The sequence below is a fragment of the Diadema antillarum genome, unplaced genomic scaffold (genome assembly GCF_040938485.1).
Source record: "Diadema antillarum isolate AM-2024a unplaced genomic scaffold, OU_Dant_1.0 seq00000207_RagTag, whole genome shotgun sequence".
Lineage (NCBI taxonomy): Eukaryota > Metazoa > Echinodermata > Echinoidea > Diadematoida > Diadematidae > Diadema > Diadema antillarum.
The window spans coordinates 312276-337069 of NW_027271266.1; the positions used below are offsets into that span (position 1 = coordinate 312276).

General features: G+C 39.4%; 1 protein-coding gene across 1 annotated transcript; it reads right to left on the minus strand.

Moving 5' to 3' along the window:
• Nucleotides 1–647: 647 nt before the first annotated feature.
• Nucleotides 648–24794, minus strand: LOC139728974 (Y+L amino acid transporter 2-like). The gene is made up of 11 exons (XM_071639900.1): nucleotides 24623–24794; nucleotides 16906–17229; nucleotides 15163–15288; nucleotides 14261–14354; nucleotides 13175–13219; nucleotides 11864–11987; nucleotides 11173–11276; nucleotides 3077–3173; nucleotides 2452–2601; nucleotides 1311–1485; nucleotides 648–772 (listed from the first exon to the last, which is right to left on the minus strand). Exons 1-11 carry the CDS (start codon nucleotides 24792–24794, stop codon nucleotides 648–650), a joined length of 1536 nt encoding a protein of 511 aa, XP_071496001.1.

Here is a 24794-nt window from a genome sequence, read left to right on the forward strand (position 1 = left end):
ACAAGTAGCACCAATATAATTCACAATTCAAGTTATTGCACTCATTCCATTTCTTTCGACCATCGACAATAATTACTCATACAAACATGACATCAAAACTGTCAGTTCTTTCACTAGTCCAATACCCAAACACATCCAGACATACATAATCATTTCAGCCTCAGACTATATCGAGATGCAGTGGAAAGTGTACCTGATGGAGCATACAAAAAGGATATACTGCAAACCCAACAACCCCAACGTTGGCAATATTTAGCCCCATCAACGGAAGTGAATCATCCAAGCTGACCAATCATTTCTTTAAAGACTGTTATAGGCTTAATGCGCAGCTCTTCCTGAGACTCCTAGCCATGCACTTATTTACTCGGGATTATATGCGTAAAATCCATCCATTTGTGGTCACATAACTCGATTACTTCTTCCAACTGGTTTCATACTAATCGTTCGTTTTGTTGCCATCGATCGAGTCAAATGCACAAACATATAGCAATAACAATAACAACGACAACAAACTACGGCAAGAACCATACAATCTCACACAATTTTTCCCCCATTGCATTGCAGTCCCTGCCAAAAACATTATCAATGATCAATCATTCTTTTGTCTTTAAGCGTGACTTCGTTTGTGACGCCACAGACAGACCGGATCACATTTTCTCGCCATTCTGCACGCCGCCGTCTTTCGCTTCTTCGACGCCGTCGTCCTCCGATACAGTGCTCTTTTCCGGCGACACCACAAAGAAGAACTTTTGCAGACTGAGCTCCACAGCAACTGAAAATTATATGAACATTAGGAGAAGTCAAGGTGAATGAGTTGAAGATATGCGTGTGATATGCACATTTCCACAAAAGAGTTCAACAGAGAGACCATTGTTATGATTTTAAAAAAAAATGTTAAATTGATATTGGACCCTAAATGGTCGAACCAATGAAAGTAGATAATGCAGTTCAGGGTACCAGTGAGAACGAGTTCTCACATCTGGTGAATTAATCACCTTGTTATGATTGAAATCGAAAGGTTGCCAATGAAACCATTATTAGTCCTCTCTTTCACCCTGACCGATTTGTTTCTCTTGACATGGACCTATAACTTGCCACTATAGTAGATGATTATAGGAGTGGTCATCTGGGCCCCGTTTCATAGGAAAGTTGACATGATAGCAACTCTTGCTGGGATGGCAATAGTAACGACAAGAATCCAGCTTCCTGATTGGCTGTTGCTATTGGAAGTTGCCATTCAAGCAAGATTTGCCATCCTAACATCTTTTATGAAATGGGGCTCTGGACAGACAGCCTGATGGAAGCCTTACCTATCCTCTCTTTGATCCAGACCGGCTTGTTCCACTTGACACAGAGGAAGTAGACGGGGATGCCGGCCAGCGTGAGGGCGGTGCCTATGCATGCGCTGATCGGATCCGTGTAGGCCGAGAGGCCCATGAGGAAGATGATAACGAGGATAAAAGTGATGGGCACAAAGAGTGGGAGCTGGAGGGGGGGGGGGGGGGGGAACACAGTGACAGTTAAAGTATGTCCACATGAATAATTTGCATTCGTACAGTTTCGGTTGAGATGGATTTGAGGTTTCCAACGTTTTTTGTTTGTTTTTTGTTTTTTGTTTTTTAGTGATTTTGTGAGATGAAAAACCTACTATGAAAATATGAAAGAGAATACAATTCTAACAGGAATTCAAAGTCTATTTGATGAAAAATGGCTGAGATATCCAAAACAAAGCGATCCTAATAAAAGGTGGGACAAACTTTTTGTTAAGATCGCTTTGTTTTACTTTGTTTTTGGATATCTCAGCCATTTCAAAACCAATTTTCATCAAATAAACTTTGAATTCCTCTTAGACTAAAAGGCTTCTTAACATTTTATAAAGTGGTTTCTAAATATCTCGGAAAAGGTTAAAAGCTGAATTCTCACCTCAACCAATACTATACCATCCTTTTGATATATTGATAAATATCTCTTGTAGAACATAACCCTTCTTTCCTTTTGTATATTACCATAACAGCATTAGACCAGTTCACCATTGCCGTCGAATTTGAAGGCTTTCCGCGTTTACCGTTTAAAAAGTCATCTCGTTGCAGATCAAGAGCTTCATCGTTGAGTGACTGACTCAGCAACAACTTCATCGTAAGCAAACTGATTCCAGCAGTAGAAATATAACTACAGAAGTTCAAAATTTTGTTAAGGTTGGTGTGCGAGCGATAGGAGGCTTGTGAACCCATGACGTCATCAACGCATAGGTTACGTATGAGACCAGGTTGAGACAAAACATGTACTATTATCTGGGATATGGTAAACTTTAAGTTCCATGAACTTCTTACTTTGTGACTGAATTTGTTGAAGCTCTTATAATTTCGTTTTGTTTGATTTTACTTTAGCTGTTCAAGTGAACTTGAACTTTTGCTTTTTCTTTTCTTTCACTCAATTTTATCTTCGAGTCACCTTGAGGGGTCGCTCCATGTCGGGATGTTTCCACCGGTAGTAAGGAATGATACACGCTGTAATGGCCATGAACGCCACGATGACGAACAACATGTAATTGATGAGGGCGATGACGTCATCAAAGAGCACGTAGATCATTGCGAGAGGAAGCTAAGTGTCAGAGGTCAGGGGAAAGGGTGGAAATGCATCAGCATTGATTAGTACAAATGACAATCGAATATTGACTGCAGGGTAAGAGGACATATCACCGAGTTCTGATTGCAGCTAATCAGTCAAGGTCGTAATGTCCGCCCAGTGACTGTTGTCTTAAAGCAAATATTTGAGATACGTCGGTTAAATTTAAGCATAATAATTTTGATCAAATAGTATTTCTTTCTCTTCTTTATTATCTATTTTCTTTGTCTTTGATTATGCATATTTATTTTTTTCTGTTTCTGTCATAAACTAATAATAGCCTTATACACATTGATTTAGATTTCTCTTAAAGTCAGTTCATTCGTTTGCACAATCACGTTTGTTGAAGTGATTTTCATCAAATCAACTCACTTTAAATACAGCATGTGGTACTTAATTGTCACTTTAAAGTGTTCAATATTGGACGATATGATACGTGATACATATTTACCATAATGACAACCGCAGGAATGGGCGTTCGATGCTTCACGTTGATCATTCCCACAATGTTGGGCAAGAGTCCCTCTCGGGCAGCAACGAAAAAAAGCCTATTGATGCAAGGAGAATTGCATTGTTATACAGCTTATTCTCGCAGTCACAAAACTTTGATGTACAACACCAACGACTGCAAAATCATAAGTAGCATGTTTATTGATAATAATAATAATAATAATAATAATAATAATAATAATAATAATAACAATAATAATAATAATAATAATAACAATAATAATAATAATAATAATAATAATAATAATAATAATTTTGTTATTTTCATATAATCGATGTTTGGCAATCTCGAGGTTTGATGCATCGTCAGCATTTCATAATATCATGGACTTTTTTGCTAATATAGGAAAACATCGGTAGGGGAGACCCAGGAGACTTGAGCCACAAGGAGAGTTGATCCACCCCCTAAATCTCACACTTGCACTTTAGATAAAAAGTTAAAACTCCCTCTGCTGGTAGTGTATTATATAACTTTCTTTCCAGTTAAGTCAACAAGATCCATGGTACCTCATGGGAGATTTTGTGAAAGGAAAACCAAATATCGCGCTGAAAAGTGGATTTGAGAGTTAGAGGTAAGACCCTTCTTATTATTCATATACTAGCAGTTACTTTGGTCGCAATATGGGCAACGCGTAGCCTCTGCATCGTTGATTATTTCTGATGTTTTTGGTTAAATATAATGCAACTGCTCTAGTGGTATTTAAGTCACATGCAAAAATGGCCGACCTTTGGAGAGTTGAGCCACTCGTCATGAGGAGACATGATCCATGGCTCAACTCTCCTTTTACCATATCATATTTATACAAATTTTTACTTTTCTTTCAGACAATGCCACAAATATACAAAAGGACATCAGGCCGTGGGAGTGATCCAGCATTGCTCCAGCGAGGAGCAAAAGTAGTTGAAAAAGTTGAACAGTGTTCGAGCTGCCGCTCGAGCATTTGGTGTATATCGAATGACACTCAAGGGATACATGGATAAACAGAAAAATGACCGTTTTTGTTTAGGGTTCTTTATAGAACCCTATACAAAAAGGGTCTATAAAGAATCTTAAATACGGGACAAGAAGAGGTTCTAATCAGGACATTTTTTTCTAAGAGTGAAGGGCACCATCATTATGTTGTGTCATTATTGTTAAAGTTGCGTTGGTTCACACTGCAATCATGGTATTCTGCATTTCGTTGAATCTAACAAATCATTTGTTGAGGTCATTTTGTTATCTTGTATTGTTTTGCCAAGTTGTTCATGGGACTACATTTTTTGAGCAGATATTGTTAACAATATGATATCATCGTCTGAAATTTGAAAGGATGTGACTGGAAAAGATGTGACTGTATTCAGGCGATTCTGGAAAGTTTTGTGGCCCCTTGTTGTCTTTAGACGTTGAATGAAACCCCATGGAAATTGAAATTCACAACAAAGAGGATGATACATAAATATCAATAGCATAGCCTGAAGCTGACGTGAGCTAAATGAAACAAAATGTCATATTAATTTCCACGCACTACAATCTTTATCTCCTGTTCAAGGTTACATATCTGTTTGAGAGAGCTCTGAAAAGCATTGTAAGATCTAAGTAAGGGTTATAATTATCAGTTGTGTTTTAATGTTGTTTTAAAGTTTTAATTAAACTGCCAATGGTTTTTGGCTTACTCAATTATTGTCTTTATGAGTAATGATTTCTCAAAGAAGTTATTGTGTTGATGAATGTGTTTTAAAGGGTGACACGACATATGCTCCGCCGACAATTATTGCTCTGACATTAAAGGACAAGTTCACCTTCATAAACATAAGGATTGAGAGAATGTAGCAATATTAGTAGAACACATTATTGAAAGTTTGAGGAAAATCAGACAATCCGTTCAAAAGTTATGAATTTTTGAAGTTTTTGTGCAGTACCCGCTGGATGAGAAGACTACTGCTGTGTATGAATAACTTAGATGTCACATGCGTACAACAACATAAGGAAAATATAAAGAGAATTTCACACAATTCCATCTTTTGAAAAAAGTACACATTCCCCTGACTCCTTACCGACACATGTTATGGGTAATATTATTCCCCCTGCCTTTAGAAAGAGGCAAGTCAAGTGCTCTTTTATTATGCGAAAAAAGTGAAAATATGTTGAATTTTCTTTTACATTTTCTTTATACTGTTGTACGCATATGATTCACAAGCTGTCGTAGTCTCCTCATCCAGCGGTTCCAACACAAAAATTTAAAAAATTCATAACTTTTGCATCGATTGTCCAATTTTCCTCAAACTTTCACTGATGTGTTCTACTAATATTGTTGCATTTTCTCAATCCTTATGTTTATGAAGGTGAACTTGTCCTTTAATATCTTTCCGAAGAGAGAGTGAGCCTCGTGGGTATGATTGAGTTTCTGGGTCAGAGCAGGGTAAGGATTTGGATTAGGGTTAGGGTTAGAGGGTAGGGGTAAGGGTTTGTGTAAACTCCAACATTAGCAATTCGTGCCGGAGCATATGTCATGGAAGTGTTTTAAAGTTATTGATTGTCGGCCCCAGGTAGCCAACTCTAAAGTCAGAACATTTCGATGACATCATCAATATGTCTACAACTTGGAAAGCCCATCTTGAAGTTCTTTCTATCTGAAAAAAAAAAAAAATCATAGTTCTTTGTTAGAGTCATTGTATTTCAATTTACAAAATAGTGATATTCGATAAGAACAGCACATTAAATGTATTTATGCGGGCCCATCCCCACGAGATATACGACTTTCCCACTCCTTAGTACAGTGTGGCACAACTCTCCCATGGGTGGCTCAACTCTCATTGCGGATATGCTCAACTCTCCTCGTCCTACAGGAGACTTGTGCCATTTGACATCTTTTTTTGAACGGGCTCTTATTCTGAAATGCAATCACCTTCCGTATAATTAACAAAACTGGATTATGACATATGATCCTAACTTCCAATCATAAGAAAATCTTCAGCCCAAAATACAATTAGGGGGAAATATGACAAATTATGTAAAAAGTGGCTCAACTCTCCTGGGTCTCCCCTACATTATGACTTCCCATCACGGTCTCTAGGCAATGACAAGATCAAAAGAAAGCAACATTTGTCAATTTTTGTAGCTCAATTTAATTCAATGCCCGATTAGCTGCGACTAAAATATGCCTACTTATTACTTAGTCAGTGATATAGGGATTAAACATTTGCTCAGAGAGTATTTGGTCAAATGAGATCAAAACTCCTTCCTAATTACCTGGTACCGTCGCATATATAGATAAATCACAAGAATGATGGAAACACAAAGTTTGACAGATGGATGATTATGATAGACAGCTAGATAGATAGACCCCACATAAATTGATCAATAGATAGATAGTTAGGCAAACAGACAGACAGATATACCATATAGATGGATAGATAGGTAGATAGACAGATAGCATGGGCGTCACCAGGGGGGGTGCGTTGGGTGCGAACGCACCCCCCTTCAGATCCTTAAAAAAAAAAAAAAAAAAAAAAAACAACAAAAAAATCAATCTGCGAGCGACCTCAACGCCGGACGCTAAATAATTACTCTTTTCAATTTTTTTTTTAACATTTTGCACCTGGGACACACACACACACACACACACAAATCAATTCGCACCCCTGTTTCTGGCAGCACTGATTTTGTACATATCTATTAGTATTCTACAGTGTTTACTATTTATCGACCGTACTGTACATCCGTACCATACGGAGCACTTATACACGTTTGCCCCATCCCACATAATCATAATATCCGCGATGAAAAGATTTTCCTGCTTTTTTTTAGAATTCAAGAAATCTGTCCAATTATTTCACCCAAAAGCAGTGGCGTAACTACGGAGGGGGGGGGGGGGGGGGAGGGGGGTGCGCCCCCCTCCCAATCCGTTGGTAAAAAAAAAAAAGACTTACCGAAATAGTAATTCAAGTGTTAAACTGCTTTTGAATGAAAGGGTTATCAAGAAATAAGATATTTTTCTATGATTTCTTTTAACCATAATTAGATAGGTATATAGTGTGAAACATTGTTCAAAAAGCCCGGACCCGACAAAAGATTGTGATTCAGCGTGATTCCTGGTTGGCATTCTGCATATAAGCAGGATGTGCGCAGTGTACTCAGTACATCCGAACGAAGAGTCGCTACAATGTTGCGCAATGTGATGTAGAATGTACATCTTTGTACCTTACGCTTCGTTATATCAAAGCTAGATCATTGATTTTGCAGTGTTGCTTTACATACTAGTCTATGTAAAAATGTCTTGCATTGCCAATAAAAAGACTTGACCTGGGCTAATTCCTAACTTTTCCATGTACATAATACACACACACAAACAAACACGCACAATTAGTTTAGGGGATGCTCTAAAGTGCAGATTTTGGACATCCTTTCCCCGCTTGGTCACTTCGACGCCACCTCACTGGTCATACCTCCCCCAGTCATGAACATAAACCCACACCCTTGACTACCAGTGGCGGATCCAGGGAGAGGGGCGCACCGGGCGTCCCCCCCCCCTCCCCCTTTAATTTCCAAAGCGAAAAAAATATATATATCCAGCTTCAAACGGCAGTTTTTGGACAGTAAAATGTCAAAATTTTCAAGCTCGCTCGCTCCTCTCGCTCGCATTTAGTCGTAATGCCATTCTCCTGAAGTTGCTGCCAGTAATTGCCGGCAGTTGCGCCTGGTGCGCCCCCCCCCCCTTAATTTCCAAAGCAAAAAAAAAAAAAAAATATATATGTGACCCGCTACAACAAAATGATCCTAAAGTCGGGCGGGGTCGATTATTTGAAAATTGCATGATATAATCCCCTAATCTTTCTGCTTTAAATTGATATATAACACATCTTATAAAAATAATCGGCTGCGAAGATATCGTTGTTTAAAAGAGAGCATGTCGAGACGTCTGGAAAATCACTGTTTCGAGAAAAGCGCCCTAAAAGTCTTCCTTTCGACGCAATCGCGATCAAGGGACACACAAGTTAGTTTTCACCTCTGGACAATAGAAGGTAAGCCCTAGCAACCCCCGAAGAGTTAATTCAAGCACATCAGCGTCGACGGTCTCCTCACCAACCAATCAGTGACCAGGATGTGAGAAGCGGCTGAGCATAGCGCACCCCGCCTGCACGCACCAGTCGACTGGGCAGTGTGCGAGCTTCACGCTTCGGTTAGCAGCAAGCAGCAAACTGACCAATGAGATCACTCTGGTCGTTGTTAGGGGCGGAACCTATCTGTGGCGCTCAATCCAAATTTTCGAACCAGTTTCTGCTTCGTTGAAATGCCCAAAAACATGGCTCAGAAAAACGCTATTTTTTAATCTTTCCTTTGATCATTTTGCTTCAAAATTTCAACAGATGAAAGAAGACATGTTAGACTCCAATGATATATCAAAATCAGAAAATCGTAAGTTTTGACCAATTTTAATGCTCTGACTTCAAACTCGATTTTCACGGCTTCGACCGTGCGCGACTTTAGGACCTTTTTGTTGTAGCGGGTCACATATATATATATATATATAGCTACAAACGGCAATTGGGGGACTGTAAAATGTCAAAATTTTCAAGCTCGCTCGCTCCGTTCGCTCGCATTTAATCTTTATGCCATTCTTCTGATGTTGCTGCCAGTAATTGCCTGTAGTTGCGCCCGGTGCGCCATTTCCAAAGCGAAAAAATATGGCTAAGAACGGCAGTATTTGGACTGTTAAATGTAAAATTTTCAAGCTTGCTCTCTTCGCTCGCTCGCATTTAATCATTATGCAATTCACCTGATGTTGCTGCCAATAATTGCCTGCAGTTGCGCCCGGTGCGCCCCCTTAATTTCCAAAGCGAAAAAATATGGCTAAGAACGGCAGTTTTGGGACTGTAAAATGTAATATTTTCAAGTTCGCTCGTTCCGCTCGCTCGAATGTAATCATTATGCTCTCCTGATATTGCTGCCAGTATTTGCCAGCAGTTGCGCCCGATGCGCCCCCTTAAATTCTAAAACGAAGAAATATAGCTACAAACGGCAGTTTGTTTGTTTTTTACTGTATAATGTCAAAATTTTCAAGCTCGCTCGCTCGCTCGCATTAATTGTTATACGCAATTCTCCTGATGTTGCTGCCAGTAATTGCCGGCAGTTGCGCCCGGTGCGCCCCCCCCCCCCACCTCCTTTATTTCCAAAGCGAAAAAATATGGCTCCAAGTGGCAGTTTTGGGACTATAAAATGTCAAAATTTTCAAGCTCGCTCTCTTCGCTCGCTCGCATTTAATTGTTATGCCATTCACCTTATGTTGCTGCCAGTAATTGCCAGCAGTAAGATGCGCCCGGTGCGCCCCCCCCCCTTAATTTCCAAAGCAAAAAAAATACGGCTGTTATACAAAAGGCAGTTTTTGGACTGTAAAATGTCAAAATTTTCAAGCTCGCTCGCTCGCTCGCTCGCATTTAATTGTTATGCAATTCTCCTGATGTTGCTGCCAGTAATTACCGGCAGTTGCGCCCGTTGCGCCCCACCCTTCCTTTACTTCCAAAGCGAAAAAATATGGCTCCAAATGGCAGTGTTTGGACTGTAAAATGTCAAAATTTTCAAGCTCGCTCTCTTCGCTCGCTCGCATTTAATTGCTATGCCATTCACCTGATGTTGCTGCCAGTAATTGCCAGCAGTTGCGCCCGGTGCGCCCCCCCCCCCCCTTAATTTCCTAAGCAAAAAAATATGGCTACAAACGGCAGTTTTGGGACTGTAAAATGTCAAAATTTTCAAGCTCGCTCGCTCGCTCGCTCGCATTTAATTGTTATGCAATTCTCCTGATATTGCTGCCAGTAATTACCGGCAGTTGCGCCCGTTGCGCCCACCCCTCCTTTATTTCCAAAGCGAAAAAATATGGCTACAAACGGCAATTTTTGGACTGTCAAAATTTCCAAGCTCGCTCTCTTTGCTCGCTCGCATTTGATTATTATGCCATTCACCTGATGTTGCTGCCAGTACTGTAATTGCCAGCAGTTGCGCCCGGTGCGCCCCCCTTAATTTACAAAGCAAAAATATATGGCTACAAACGGCAGTTTTTGGACTGTAAAATGTCAAAATTTTCAAGCTCGCTCGCTCCGCTCGCTCACATGTAGTCGTGATGCCATTCCCCTGATATCGCTGGGAGTAATTTGTCGTTTCACACCGTCATTCAATAATCCATTTATAAGGGGTACCACCCTCTCCGGCACTTCCACACCGTCCCCCCACCCTTGCTCGCTCCCTCGCATACTACCCCCCCCCCCCAGGTGCCCTTTCCCCGCTTGGTTTCCCTCAAAAAACAGTAAAAGTCTAGGGATTGAGAGCTTCCTATATTCCAAATGTCTGTCAAAAAAATCTCGTAAACATTTAGTGTCAAAACGCACCCCCCTTGAAAAAAAGCTGGTGACGCCCCTGGATAGATAGATAGATAAATAGATAAATAGATAGATAGGATAGCATAGGATAGGATAGGATAGGATAGGATAGGATAGGATAGGATAGGATAAGATAGGATAGGATAGGATAGGATAGGATAGGATAGGATAGGATAGGATAGGATAGGATAGGATAGGATAGGATAGGATAGGATAGGATAAGATAGGATAGGATAGGATAGGATAGGATAGGATAGGATAGGATAGGATAGGATAGGATAGAATAGGATAGGAAAGGATAGGTAATAGGTTCCCCCAGTTATAGTATGGTCTTAAAAATATCTTATGTTAAACTTCCCCTAATCTAATCTGATTTATCACGGGACCTGCGGCTGTACAAGCTAATGCTTTTACGCAGGCCCCATCATATTTTTCGCATCATGACCACAGTTCAATTCGCATGTATGCAGACCTTGAGTTTATACTAAGACAAACTTTTGTACATTCCGGTGAAGTTTCATCTAATTTATGTTTTGTATAATTTTTGTATTTATAAACTTTATTGTGATATATGTGAGAAATATGAAAATAGATTGAAATGAAATGAAATAGACAGATCGCATACAAGTTCAATCCTAGCATATATACATTCAATGACGAATAGGAAGAGATATTATATTCATATACCTGCTGAGTCCGAACCAGTTTCCGAGAAGATTTCCAATGGCGGAAAGAGAAACAAAGACCCAAATAGTCCAGGACCAACTCCCGAGAGCTATGACACTGAAATCCTGGACAAGAGATCCAATCCAACAACAATATTCAGAGAACATCACTCTGTATTAGATGATAGGTTTGTCAAGAAAAGGTCTGTATTTGGCAGTCCAGGGTTTCTAGGGGCCTCGCACTTACAGTCACGACAAGACGCCATATTGTTACAAGAAGCCTTATTGATAAACGGTGATAAAATAAAGCGATATAATAACATTTCAAATTGTATGACTATATTTGTGACAAAGGTTGTTCCTCGCAACCGAGGAGCTTGTCAGAGATTTACCCCGATATGGAAACAACTATAACTGCATATAAATTGGATTTCAAGATCCGAAACACATTGGAGTGGTTGGAAATAGATACAATTGTCCCTGTACCAGTCTTCAGATGAAAATACTCCGCTAATGAAAACAATCGTATATCAGCCTACTTCTGAACAACTTTTGCTATAAACTCTTCGCGCTATTATTTACTGAACTGTTGCATTCCGTTTGTATTGTAGGCAGCATTCGATATCATTCTCTTTTTTTCTCAGTCTAGAAATTTGTTTGTTTTTGGTAGTGACACTAAAATTACAAAAGTCAACGGTCTATCAATAACTTACCGCAGCGACAGCGTTTGAGGCCAGGATCTGTGCAGGTGACAGGAGCGTGAAGTAAGCCAGGTTGGCCATGAGGTAGATCACAGTGATTGCCGTCAGAGAGATTGAAATCCCAAGGGGCACATTTCTGAGAGAAATGATATGAAAACACTTAAAGGAACTCCAAACTCACCAAGCTAAAGATGGAACATAATTGTAATTGTTATCAACCTGTAGAGTTGAAACTAACCAGAATTGTCGTGATGAATGGCACTGATAGTCGGCAGAAATTAAAATTTGGTACATTTCTTTCTACATGTGGTATGTTGTCATGTCTAAAACTCTAAATTCTTAAAGGCGCATTTTGATCTATATGAATTACCGTCGCTCGACTGTGTAATCTGGTGCTGTTGTGTGGTTGCTACCCCGCCGCCTCCCCCCCCCCCCCCCTCCATTTTTTTTTTTTTTTTTTTTTTTTTTTTTGGTCATGGTTTGAAGTGCAACAATAAGGTCGGAATAATTGATGTCAGATAATTCGTGTTAAAGACCCATTATCATTTGGTCCTTGGTTTAACAGGTGTTCATGATCGACGTAACAACCAGTCTGTTTATCGAGTAGTCAGGAAACAATTCAAGAGGACCCAATTCAATCTGACGCCATCAATGCAATTTGATCGGCACTGCTCACTCATAACCGTACGGAGGATAGGCGATCGGATGAAAGAAATAACGAATGGCACGAACATTTCTAATGGGAAAAAAAACAGGGAGTACTGGTCGGATGAACAGATTGATATTGTATATGATAAATAACCAGTTATTTTGCAAAGCGGCTCCAGTTTACCCGCAATATTTTGCCTCTCAAATTTAAAGGGAAAAGGAACTATCAACCGTTTAAATATCTTTCCATGTTGATCGTTTTTGGATCAATGTTTTTTCTTTTCCCCTAAGAGTTATACTAACATTACATTCCTTTGAAACATTATTCACTCATGGTGCTAAACATTGTAAACTTGATCGCAGTGCATGGTTGGGGACGCGTTTAACATGTAAATACCAACGTGCATGATAATCCATTAATCGGTTGTTTAACCATTACAATATTTGTGCGCGCTTTCAGTGCCTATCGACACAGAAACACCCTGGCGTTGTACAGTATCTGGTGTCCCTGGCAGTGAAAGGGCTAACAAACCCCCAAGTGCTTGCCCGTTTGCTTGATTGTTCAAGGTTGTTAATGCGCAATCACACCATGCATGAAAGCAAGACGTGATTGTGAAGATTATGATCAAAATATTGATCGTACCTATTTGCAATAGTCGTATTTTTCTGTCTCACCTCTCTGGCCGTTTGATCTCCTCCACGACAGTATTCACGGATTCCCTACAATGCAAGTCATTGATAATATACCAAGTGTTAAAGGGATCGTTTAGTTTTGGTTGAGATGGGGCTTCGGGGTTAAATTTTTTTGTGTGTGGGATAATGAGAAACCACTTGTGGAATATGAAAGAGCATACAATTCTGAGAGGAAATTCAAACCTTATTTGATGAAAATCGGTTCTGAAATGGCTGGGATATCCATAAACAAAGTAGTCTTAATTGTTTTTAAGACCAACTTTTATTAGGACCACTTTGTTTTCTATGGAGTTTGTTGGGTAGAATTGTCAATGGCAAAATTTTTATCTCATAATGGCACATGTAGGTGATATTCAGAAGTAAATAGAAGATAAAAAATGCATAAAACAACAACTGTTATTTCTAATTGACAATGGATAACATACAACCCACGCCATGCTCTTTTTGGCAGACGGAAACCTGATACTATTATCACTTTCCGTTTCATTGAGTAGTACTGTCGACAGCATCCTAGTCGATAATGAAAGTTTCCATGGTAACACCAAGACAACAATCAGTCAACTGCGAGTATTTCTATTGTTATAATGCACACTGCAATTACTGTTACTTGCCATGATTCCAAACCTGTTTACGAACGTATGAAAATGTCACAAATTTAGCAACTGTATCAATATCTCAAGTTTTTTCACTGCTATAAAGGCAACTCTAGAATGATATGATGCAGACACAATTTCCATTCATTTTTGGAGTCGTGAATACAGCGATGATCTGTGAAAAAAAAAACCAACAACTAATTATTAGGGGATTTGTGAGGCTATTACATCAACTCATCAAAATTATGATTTCCATTCACTGTCATTATAATTGAAAAACCTTGAAAACTTAGAATTATAAACTTTTAAAAATAATTTCTTGAAACTTTCGTCCGACTTGATGAAACATTCATTGTTATGTTTATTTGGATGTTTTTTCTATATATCATCTTCGAGTTGAGCACGGAGGTGATGGAGTTTCTCTTTAAATCTATTTCTCTTTCTCATTGGGTACGATTGACGAGTCGAATCTTACCAGCCGTCGAAAGCGAAGATGCCGCTGAAGATGGCAAGGGGAATGTTCATACTCATCGAGGTTTGGAAGGCGTTCTCCAGGTACTCCGTATGACCTGCCACGGACACATGGATTTGCGTAAAACAAAAGAGGGCATTGCAGATTGTGAAAAGATAGTATAATAAACTTATTTCACTCGTATTATGATACAAGCAGTGATTGCTCTGTGGTGATTGTCTTTATCTGCGCTTCCATTTGACATTTATATGATTGTCTATATGTTCGGGACTTTTCAGGGACGCCAAATCTGATGACATAAAAAGTATATACAGTCATTTGTCTCGGTATATTCTATGTTCAAAAGAAGTCTAAGTCAAGTCTAGCGCATAAAGTCATAGTAACTGAATGCTATAATATTTTGGAGTTTATTACAGCCATCATGAACTTAGGGCAAGCAATATTGACAATGCTTTATGCATTGAGGTTTGTTGTCGAAGGTGCGACAGACAATATACAGCATGCACGCGTGATGCAGGTTTTTTGTTTGTGTGATGCGAGGGATGATGAAGCACTCAGGAAAGAAAGTATTAACAATTGACATTTGTAATCGCAAAGCACTTTGATGAAAGCACATCTGTCCTTTTGATCGTAATAACATCGATTATCACGGAGATCGTTATCTTGGGAATTGTAAGAATGATTAACATTGATTAAACAAGTCTTCTACTATCTAAATATCCGATAATGTTATTGTCGTTCAAAGTTACAAGGTCACATTGCTTTTCTGACACTTCTCCATGGGGTATTTACAACTTTTGACATAACAAATCACCGCTGAACTGTCTAACATTTTTGCCAGTAAAACGTCATCCACGACAATTTCACCTCCAACCAATCAACTTCGAACATTAGCTCAAACTCACCTCTGCCGAGGTAGATGAGACCGGAGATGATGAGGACCACGAGACCGACCACCTTGGCCACGGTCAGGATGTTGACGAGGCGTGTGGTTAGTTTCACGCTTACGCTGTTGATGAATCCAAGTGCCACTGTAAACGATCCATACAAAGATTGAGATTGTTAGAAGCAGTCCCCTACTGAGACCGTCGATGATGGTTACTCGACACCATCAGTAATAACATATATAGTCCGCATTGTTAAAGCTATTATTGAATAATATATTATGGTCCACATTATCGATATCATTATATTGCTTTGTATTACTTTATGTGGATATAAAATCATTTGAATTTGAATTGAATTGAATTGAAAGCCTCCTTGGCATTTTATGTGTGAGATATTTACTGGCACACACTGATGTATTTTTTTTTACTTATAAAGTATGTAATTTGTATTTCTGAATTGTTGTTCTCTCTCATTATCCTTTCTTTTTCTTTCGTCTTTTTCCCTTGCGCTACGAAACATTGTATTAAGCGCATTATAAATTTAATGTATTATTATTATTATTATTATTATTATTATTATTATTATTATTATTATGATTATTATTATTATCATTATTATTATTAGCACTGATAATCTAAAGAGCTTGGCCATAATCATTGACAGTCTTCGTCATCGACAGGCAATAACAGGTTTTTCGGATCATTGTGGGTAACATAAATTGTCTTGATGATTGTTTGCTCCGTGCAAGATCGAATGTAAGATCTCCTAAGAGGCCTAATAACTCCAAAGTCTCATCCGACCATGGATCGAGCTCTCAATCCCTATTTTAGTCCCGCCCTATCTTACATCTACTGTATACGCAGGAGCCCCGATATCTCACTACAAAGTGTGTCATTATTAGCTATATACAAAATGGTTGTAAATCCATATCTGCGAATATGGGGGAAATCGTGCTTGTTGGTTTACCCTATTACTGTGGCGTTTGGGATTCCGTGTGCTTTGGTTTCATCCCGTGTCTGCTGTTTGTTTTTTGTTTTTTGTTTTTGTGCGGTTTTTTTTTTTTGTCTATGTTAACTATGTCAGGACAGTACACTGACTCCTAGTAACTACTCCTCTTTAATGTAAACTGGACTTTGACAACAAACGTTACTTTCGCATTCACTTTTTGCACTTTCCATGACAATGTCATTGTTCTTGATCCTGGTGAACCTCCTTATCACACTTTCTTTCTTCATGTCATGCATAACGTATGTACATGTCATGCATACTAGTATGTCACGGACTAACACAAAGAACAGCCATTGGTTGAAAGTGAGTGGAGCGTTGTGAAATAAAATGAACGCTATGTCTGCCAACATAAACGATCCAATCTACCCGGATAACTGCATAAGATATTGTTGATAGGAGGAAGTATTAATCTAGGTTAGGCCTACTATGATAAGTAAGTGAAAAAAGATACAAGTTCATCCAGTCCATTTGCTCTTGCTTCGCCGCGAGAATCCCCATTCAAATCCTGAAAATGCTGCAGCGCCATAGCGTTTTTGGTGGCACCGGTTATACCAGCGACGTTTTCCAATTTCATGACATTTATACCATTAGTCCCAAGACCATACAGCATTGTATCGAAAGTTGTGGCCCTCATGAGGACTAAATCTATGCGAGAAAAGAATTATAGAGGGCAAATTGATTATTACAATAGTCCTAAATATGACTGTTTTTGTCACTTTTTCGTATTGTGCAAGGAACAGCGCTAAGCTTACGTATGACAGCGATGCCGATGAGTCTGATGGCGTGTATTGGCACCTCTTCGCAGTCGGAGAAGAATGGGGCCGTGAGGTAGTTAGCGATGGTGTTTCCCTGAACGATTGCCACGGCTGGTAGGATGATGAACAGGTAGGTCCACATCCTGAGGAAGGCGAGGAGCGGCCCGAAGGCCTCGAGGATGAAGGTGAACTCCCCGCCAGACTTGCGGAATGTGGTGCTGAGCTCGGTGTAGCACAGCGCGCCGAACAGCGAGATGACCGCACAAATGACCCAGAGGATGAGCGCCAAGCCAGGGGACCCTCCAGCGCCCGCTAAGACACCTGGCTCAAACAGAGACAAGATGGAAAGAAAGATCGATAGGGAGATTGGTTTATGCGTCGTCTTCTACTCCTTCCCCTCAATTTTAATGGTCTTTTTTTTCTCCTCTCATTTTTCACCCTTCTGCACCATTGTTCATTATGAATATAAGCAGAGCTCGACAGCTACATTTTTCTCTGGTGGCCCGTTCGGGCCACTAAAATCCCTTGATTTGAAATGTTAGTGGCCCGAAAAGGAAATGTAGTCACTGGTAGTGGCCCGAACCAAAAGGAAATTATATCTTATATGATTTCTTTTTTAATTTACCTGCCCTATCGGGCCATCAAAAGATAACCTTTTTTTTTCTTTTTCTTTTTTTTTTTTTTTTTGGTGGAAATTTTATGGCCTTACATCAATTTTTAGTGGCCCCGGGCCCCGGGAGATAATGTCGGGCCCTTTATGAGGCTGCAAGACTCAGAAGTAATACAACAATCGAAAAGACTTGCGCGAGCCCTCCAATTCGTCAAAACAAACTTGAAATAAACCAAAACCAAAACATCCTACTGCAATACACTCATCCACATAATATAGCATTCCTAAAGTGTTGTAATGACGCCCGAAATCTCCACAAAGCTTCTATAGAATGACTTTAATTAAAGGATGAAATGAAAACAAACTGAAGGGTAGTAGCTTTGATCACACAATTTTTATCAGAAATAAAGATAAAAAACGTTCAGTTTATGGCAATTCAAATGTTTGAATGCGTCCAACTGATCAAACGGACATACACGAAAATAGATGGGGCATTGATAGATTTGTCTCTGTTTATCAACATGGATTATTTCGATTCTCTGTTGATGAGAGCTTTTAACTCAATAATGGGACCACAATGATAAGCCCACATAAGCACATTCGCTAGAATCTACTTTTGTTTACCGATAATTCATTCTAACCGGAATTATCTGTATGAACCATGAAAGCAAAAACCCTATAACTGCATGGAAGCATAACCATGACACAAGCATTCGCTTTAGTATTCCTTTATCAAAAGTCCCGCATCCTCCATGTTGCACATTGCTTCTATAGTAATGGTCAAAAGGCTGGACAGTCATCATTTCAAAAACAATGACTGATAAATTGTATAAAGAAAACAACAACAATAACGACGACGACGACAAAGTGAGTGACGAGCCCGATGTGAAATCCGGTAGATTTTTCGTTTAATTGCCTATCGACAATATCGCTGGTACCACCATAGATCGGTTTCTTTTTCATATTATACTTCCGTTGGTTTGATATTAAAAAGACTGGTACAAAATTAGCCAGTATACTTCATTCGATAATAATCTAGGTTGGCTAAGTATTATGTACTATGTTCTACAATAAACACCCTATCCGGACTCACACAGCAGCATCTGCAAGATGTATAAACGTGCGACATGTATACTTCACTCAATTAGTTTTCGCCACGTGAGAACGACATGCAGAACCACAACCTTATATCAAAAGCAGCTGAGAAGGATTTGCAGCAATATCATCTTATGCCATCGCTGCCTCTAGTTTAAAGAAAATTATATAATTAATGAAATGGAGAGATGTGTCAACAAAACGAAGAAAATTCATGGACACTGTCTTTGTTGGCTTGCTTCGCCGCTTACTCCATCGAAATTTACATGTATTTTGTTTCATGTAACAGATGAGTAAAATACTGATGAGTGTTCCAAAAATGAAATCAGAACTCCCTCAGGACTCTTCAAGAACCAGGAAATATCTTAAGAAAATAATGCAGAATTTCAATTTTGCCTAACATTTTAATTGACTATATATTAAAGCTATGTATGCTATTTTTACGATGTAATTCCTCAATTGTGACGACATCGATCATGCATCACAATCATCAAGAGCAACAATGTTGTGAGACAGCTATCTCTGACAGTCTGTATATGATCTTTTATGCCATCTCCCACTAACCGGCTAAAGGGGATGAATTCCCACAAAACAGTTTCCGATGTATGTTCCTTCCATGCCCTTAATCGAACCACCATGTGAAACAATACTGGCAAGCTGCAAAAGCAGAGCTATCCGGTCCACAGGAGTCACAAGCAATCTTCAGGTTTCGGGTTTGTTTTTGTTTTGTTTTGTTTTGTTTTTCTCCCCCCCCCCCCCCCCAATGAAAAGCCAGGTAGGGCCTGCTAGCAAAGACATTGGGCAGGAACATATCGGCAGGTAATAGACTATGAAGATAAAGTTCACATCGGTTCCTGACTCAGAATCCGAGCAGAGAATCGAATATCCTCAAAGTCAATTGAGAACTTAAAATACTGGTATGATGGCCTTCCATGCACTTTACACGATGTAGGCCTACCGTATAAAGCACGGTAAGGAATGCATGCACGCCTAAGCTATCCTTTGGCGCGTGAACTTCATTCTTCCGAATCTCTTCTGGGGGCGGAACCCTCGAAAAGTCCGAGGGTTCCTCCCAAAGTTTTCGTTTTCTCTCTCCCCCCCCCCCCTCTTTCTTCTCTCTCTCTCTCTCTCTCTCTCTCTTTCAGGATTAGTCGCGGTTTTCGTTTGTTATTGTTGTTGTTGTTGTTTTGTGTGTTTTGTTTGTTTGTTAGTTTTGGTAAGAGACAAAAAATGTGTGTGTGGGGGGGGGGGGGGTGGCGCTCCGGCCCCTGCATGTACTCTCGGCCTCGTACGTGAATTATACGACTGTAAGTATCCGTTGTAATCATTAACATACAAAAAGATTTATTATACATCTTCTTCTTTATGACTGCCAGACATAGGCCTATACACAGATAACGTTATGCAGCATCTTCATTATAACGCATATCAAAAGTTAAAGACGGTTTAATTTTCTAAAGCGTCGGCTAGACCGTTTAAGATGCTGAACAGCCGCATGGATTTGATATTTCAAGCATTAATTCCTGTCCGTTCAAGAATAATGGTTATGGCCGATGCAATGCTAAGATTGATAAACATTAAGTTGTGATAATGCTGGCGCATGATGAGGATTCCAAACGTGAATAAGGACCAAAATATCTTACACATGTCTTAATCAAAATGATATGAAGACACGATTTCATTCACAGAGTTACGACGGATCGCTACGAGAATGTAATTAAATCAAAATTACAGTGGACAGAGTTCGACAACCTGCAGTTCTAGATACTTTGGGTGAGTTGAGAGCTCCATCCGTGGTCCTCCACTGGGATTAACCCTTTGGGCGCTCTGAGTGCCGACTTGCACGTAAAGTCCATAGCGTTGTGCACACATTGTCCATTGCCCTTGGCACAGGGAGGGCTTATCTATAGATTAATTTAATCGCGACAGTCCGAGCTTATAACAAGCCGTGCCCCAAATGGCAACAGCTGACACGCTGCTATGAGGGCATATACTCTTTACTTGTTGCCGCAGCACTATAGGAGTGAAATAACTATGTATGACACACTTGTGTAGTCATCAGTCTTATATATATTTCAACATCATTGCCACCAATGTCACAAATACTACCACCACCATTTACTACTACTACTACTACTCCTACTACTACTACTATTACTACTACTACTATTATTACTACTACTACATTGTACTATTACTACTATTTCTATTTCTATTTCTATTTCTATTTCTATTTCTATTTCTATTTCTATTTCTATTTCTATTTCTACAGGTGTACTACCATTAATTGCTATCATTTCAACGCTATTATACTCATTTTGAAGTCGGCCGGTGTTATCATTTCCTGGAATTTCCGGACGCTGCAGGTATGGCCTGCGGCCAATACCTTTTATACCAGATGCGTGCATTGAAATGAAGCGGCCATGAACTTATCTCTCTCTCTCTCTCTCTCTCTCTCTCTCTCTCTCTCTATATATATATATATATATATATATATATATATATATATATATGTGTGTGTGTGTGTGTGTGTGTGTGGGTGTGGGTGTGTGTGTGGGTGTGTGTGTGTGGGTGTGGGTGTGTGGCTTTTATAAAGGATGTCATTCTCAACTTGTGTATGTGTAGGGCTGTTATAAAAGATTCCATTTTTTAGTTGTATGAAAGGACCTTACTTTTTGGAATATAGAATATATTCTCTTTCAAGTGGAATATGAGTAATTTTAGGTTATATTCAAGAAGAAAATGATTTAATATGTCTACATGTATGTATTCAAGTGGAATATAATGCATATGTTATTATAAGTATTGTTTCGTTACCGTAGTTGGTTTGACTACAACTGATTTACTATCATTGTCGATGTTTAAGTGACTACATTGCAGTAAATACTGCAAAATGATATTTGTCTTAAACTGTATCAATGTGTATATTTTTTTTTTCTTTGTATCCAGTTAGAAGATGTATTGAATGCAATCAATAAAGATCATGGAAAATACAAAAACAGTATTTGTGTGTGTGTTTTTGTATGTGTGTTTCCTTTTCTTCTCTTGCAAACTCCCACATACAGATCATGTTTGGAACTATCATACGTGGGAACGTACAAGTATATCCATCACATTATAAAGAACAAAGCTGGGTGTGTGCATTGACCTTCAGAATGACTTTCCTAGCTTTCAAACAAAAGACAAGGAATTGTTCAGACTAGACAACAAAAGGAGATGGCTCAGGGTCTCTGTCAGTCTCGTTATAAATTTATTTTTAGTTACCTTTTTTCCCCCTCTGTTTGAACCCATCTGATCACAGACCGACTTTTTGTTGTTGTTGGGTTTTTTTACCTCCTGAAGAGAAAACAATTCAGAATACATTATTTCGTCTGAGGACAAAGTGGTTGCTGACCTTCGCAATGACTTTCTAAAAGACGGGGTAAACCCGAGGGTAAGCCAACACGAAGTGACATCAAACAAACGGGGTGAAACCTAGGTTGAAAGGTCAATACCATATTTATATGAGGCGCATGGTTGTTGCCGAGGTTGTTGCCACAGGGACGATTATAACCAGACTGCACCGGCTTGTCCAGATGGTTTCGATATCATTGGAAGTACGCTACCGGGTAATTCATGAAAATCGTAATCGGTTTTCTATCGATAATTACAGCCAGACGGATGAGAGATAACACAGATCGCCAATATGGCGGAAGACCGAAAGGAATCTCGCTCACGACGAAGTTCTTTGTTACGTCTTCGAAAAAATAAAAGGGTCTTAGAACGCATCACGAAATGGCAGAACAACACTCTGTCTAAGCCAGATAAATCGGACAATTCCTCTCGAATGTTGGCATAGGGCCAAATAATTCAAAACAGTAGTCACAGCGAGAAAAATGCATTTACACGCCACCGGGGTGACAAGGTAAATATGTTAATGTGTAACCTATATAACCAGTAAACGAGAATTGGAACAACCGGAACATTATTACGAGATTGTAGATTCTATATAAGCTCCTAGGTAATATCAACTTCCGTCGTCACCATTTTTTGCTCTGTTAATTTCTTTTTTTATTTCATTTTGGCTGTGATGTGCTATGTGGCACAGTAGCATCTTGCAAGTTTACGATGACCATGATACGATGTACCCAACTTATGAGCCCCTTCAGTAGTGCACTGCCTTTCCATATTATAGGGGTCCCTACCATTATCCATATCCCACCATTGAATACACCCGGTTGAAAATGGACATAGCTGGTAAAAGAGGGCTCTGAATAATTGGGCAGGATTCGAACTCGAGACCTCCTGCTTGAGAGTTTTTCCAGTAGTCCACTTTGCTTCCATCAAGAGAACGTCTGGGCATGGAGCTACTGGCCCCTATGGTCCGAGAATATGGACTGCCCCTCGGTGACCACCGTCACCGCAGCACCACAAGATTTCTTGGCTGTTGTCCGTCGGGAATGTTGCTGACCACCATCATCATAGCACCTCAAGACTTCCTGGCCGTTGTCCGTCGGGAATGCTCCCTTGCCACTCAAACCAGGCGCTTCCTCGCCTCCCATAACACATATTCACACGTGTCCCTTATGACTTCCGGTGTAGTTAATTCATATCATTCAAAAGCTTCAAGCAATTTGCTGTATTTCATGAAGTCTCTCAATGCCACCAATATAGAACAGTGCATTCACTACCCATGTACAAAGTCTGTCGCATCCAATGTACTAAATAATCGAAAATATTGCCGATTAATATCACTATTAACAAAAACGTCGTGGTAATGATTTCACATATCTTGCCATCAATCAAAATCTTTTCATAATCAGAGCTTATCCTACACGGAGAATTCATTTGAAACAGACGACAACAAAATAATCGTAGTATTTTTGGTAAAGCTACCAGCAACATAGTGATCGTGATAACATTTTGGTATGATAATGTATTTACATCTGATTCTGTTGATTTTTATTGATATATTTCTTGATGAGTTGCTCATTTTTTTCAACTGATTTTAATCAAAATGATGAAGTATGCAATGATATTCTTATGGTTAAATATATATATATATATATATATATATATATATATATATATACACTCCACATGTTTCCTGACAACAGTACGATTTTTTTTCCTTCACAGTTCCTCGTAAATCCGGTTATGGACAGTTTGTTATTTTAAAGGCTTCTTATTCCGAAAGTTCGTAAATCCGAAAACGAAAAAAATGTGCGTTATTTCGAATGTCCGTTAATTGGAAAAATGAAATTAGGTTCGTAAGAATACGCACCTCTTTCCGGTTTAAGGAACCTTATTTCATTTTTGGATCAACAAACCTTCGGAATAACGATTTTTTTTTTCATTTTCGAATGAATGTAGCGGAATAACCAACCTGATTTCATCTTGGATTAAAAAACCTTCAGAATAAAGAACATCACCCACAATTTAAGGGCGGTTTTGTGCGTTGTTTCACTATGGATAGGTATATGAGCCGGTTGTTACGTAATCTTTCAATCATTTTCAGCTAATAGTCTTGTGGAAGTCCCAGGGATTGCATGTGTTTCTACGAGTAGATTGGCCTGGATGACTCAACACAGAGGAAATTCGATTGACATATGCAACCTTGCGTTGCACTTACTTAAAGTAGGTAGATTAACAAGATCACATAACAATGGTGGCAAATTAATCTTGTCGTTGTGCGGTTTGGTTAGGTGTTTCGGGCTATTTGTTTCCCGACAGGATCCGTTATGTTTGTTTGCCTGTTTGGTGTTGATGATCTGCCGTTGTTTTGTTTGTTCGGTTTCTTTCGTGATAAGCATATCTGTTTGGTTTTCTCATAATGACGTATAGTCTTACTTGTACATCTGAAAACTGTCTTGGGGTTTGTTGTTGTTGTTGTTGTTGTTGTTGTTTTCTCACAGCCGCAGGCTGCACCCACTGACGCATCTATGGCCATGTATAACAATCACCGGTAGAGCGTTGAGTTAACATAATATTACATATCATCATACCCCTAGCGCAGATCTGCTCACTCACCCTTGGGAGAAATGAAGATTCCTGTACCAATGATTATGCCCATGACCATACCAATGCACTCCTTCAGCCCCAGCGTGCGCTCCAGCACGACTTTGTCGGATCCTCCGTCGTCATGGCTACCACCATCCTTGGCGCTCACTCCGTTGGCGTTCTTCTTCTCTTTGCCTGTCAT

What these genes read in the sequence shown, in the direction of transcription:
- LOC139728974 (XM_071639900.1), bottom strand. Translation starts at nt 24,794, where the DNA reads ATGACAGGCAAAGAGAAGAAGAACGCCAACGGAGTGAGCGCCAAGGAT. An exon ending in CATCGGCATCGCTGTCATAC is followed by an intron (nt 15,289 to 16,905) that starts GTAAGCTTAGCG and finishes GATCGTTTACAG; the next exon opens with TGGCACTTGGATTCATCAAC. An exon ending in CTGGATCAAAGAGAGGATAG is followed by an intron (nt 773 to 1,310) that starts GTAAGGCTTCCA and finishes TATAATTTTCAG; the next exon opens with TTGCTGTGGAGCTCAGTCTG.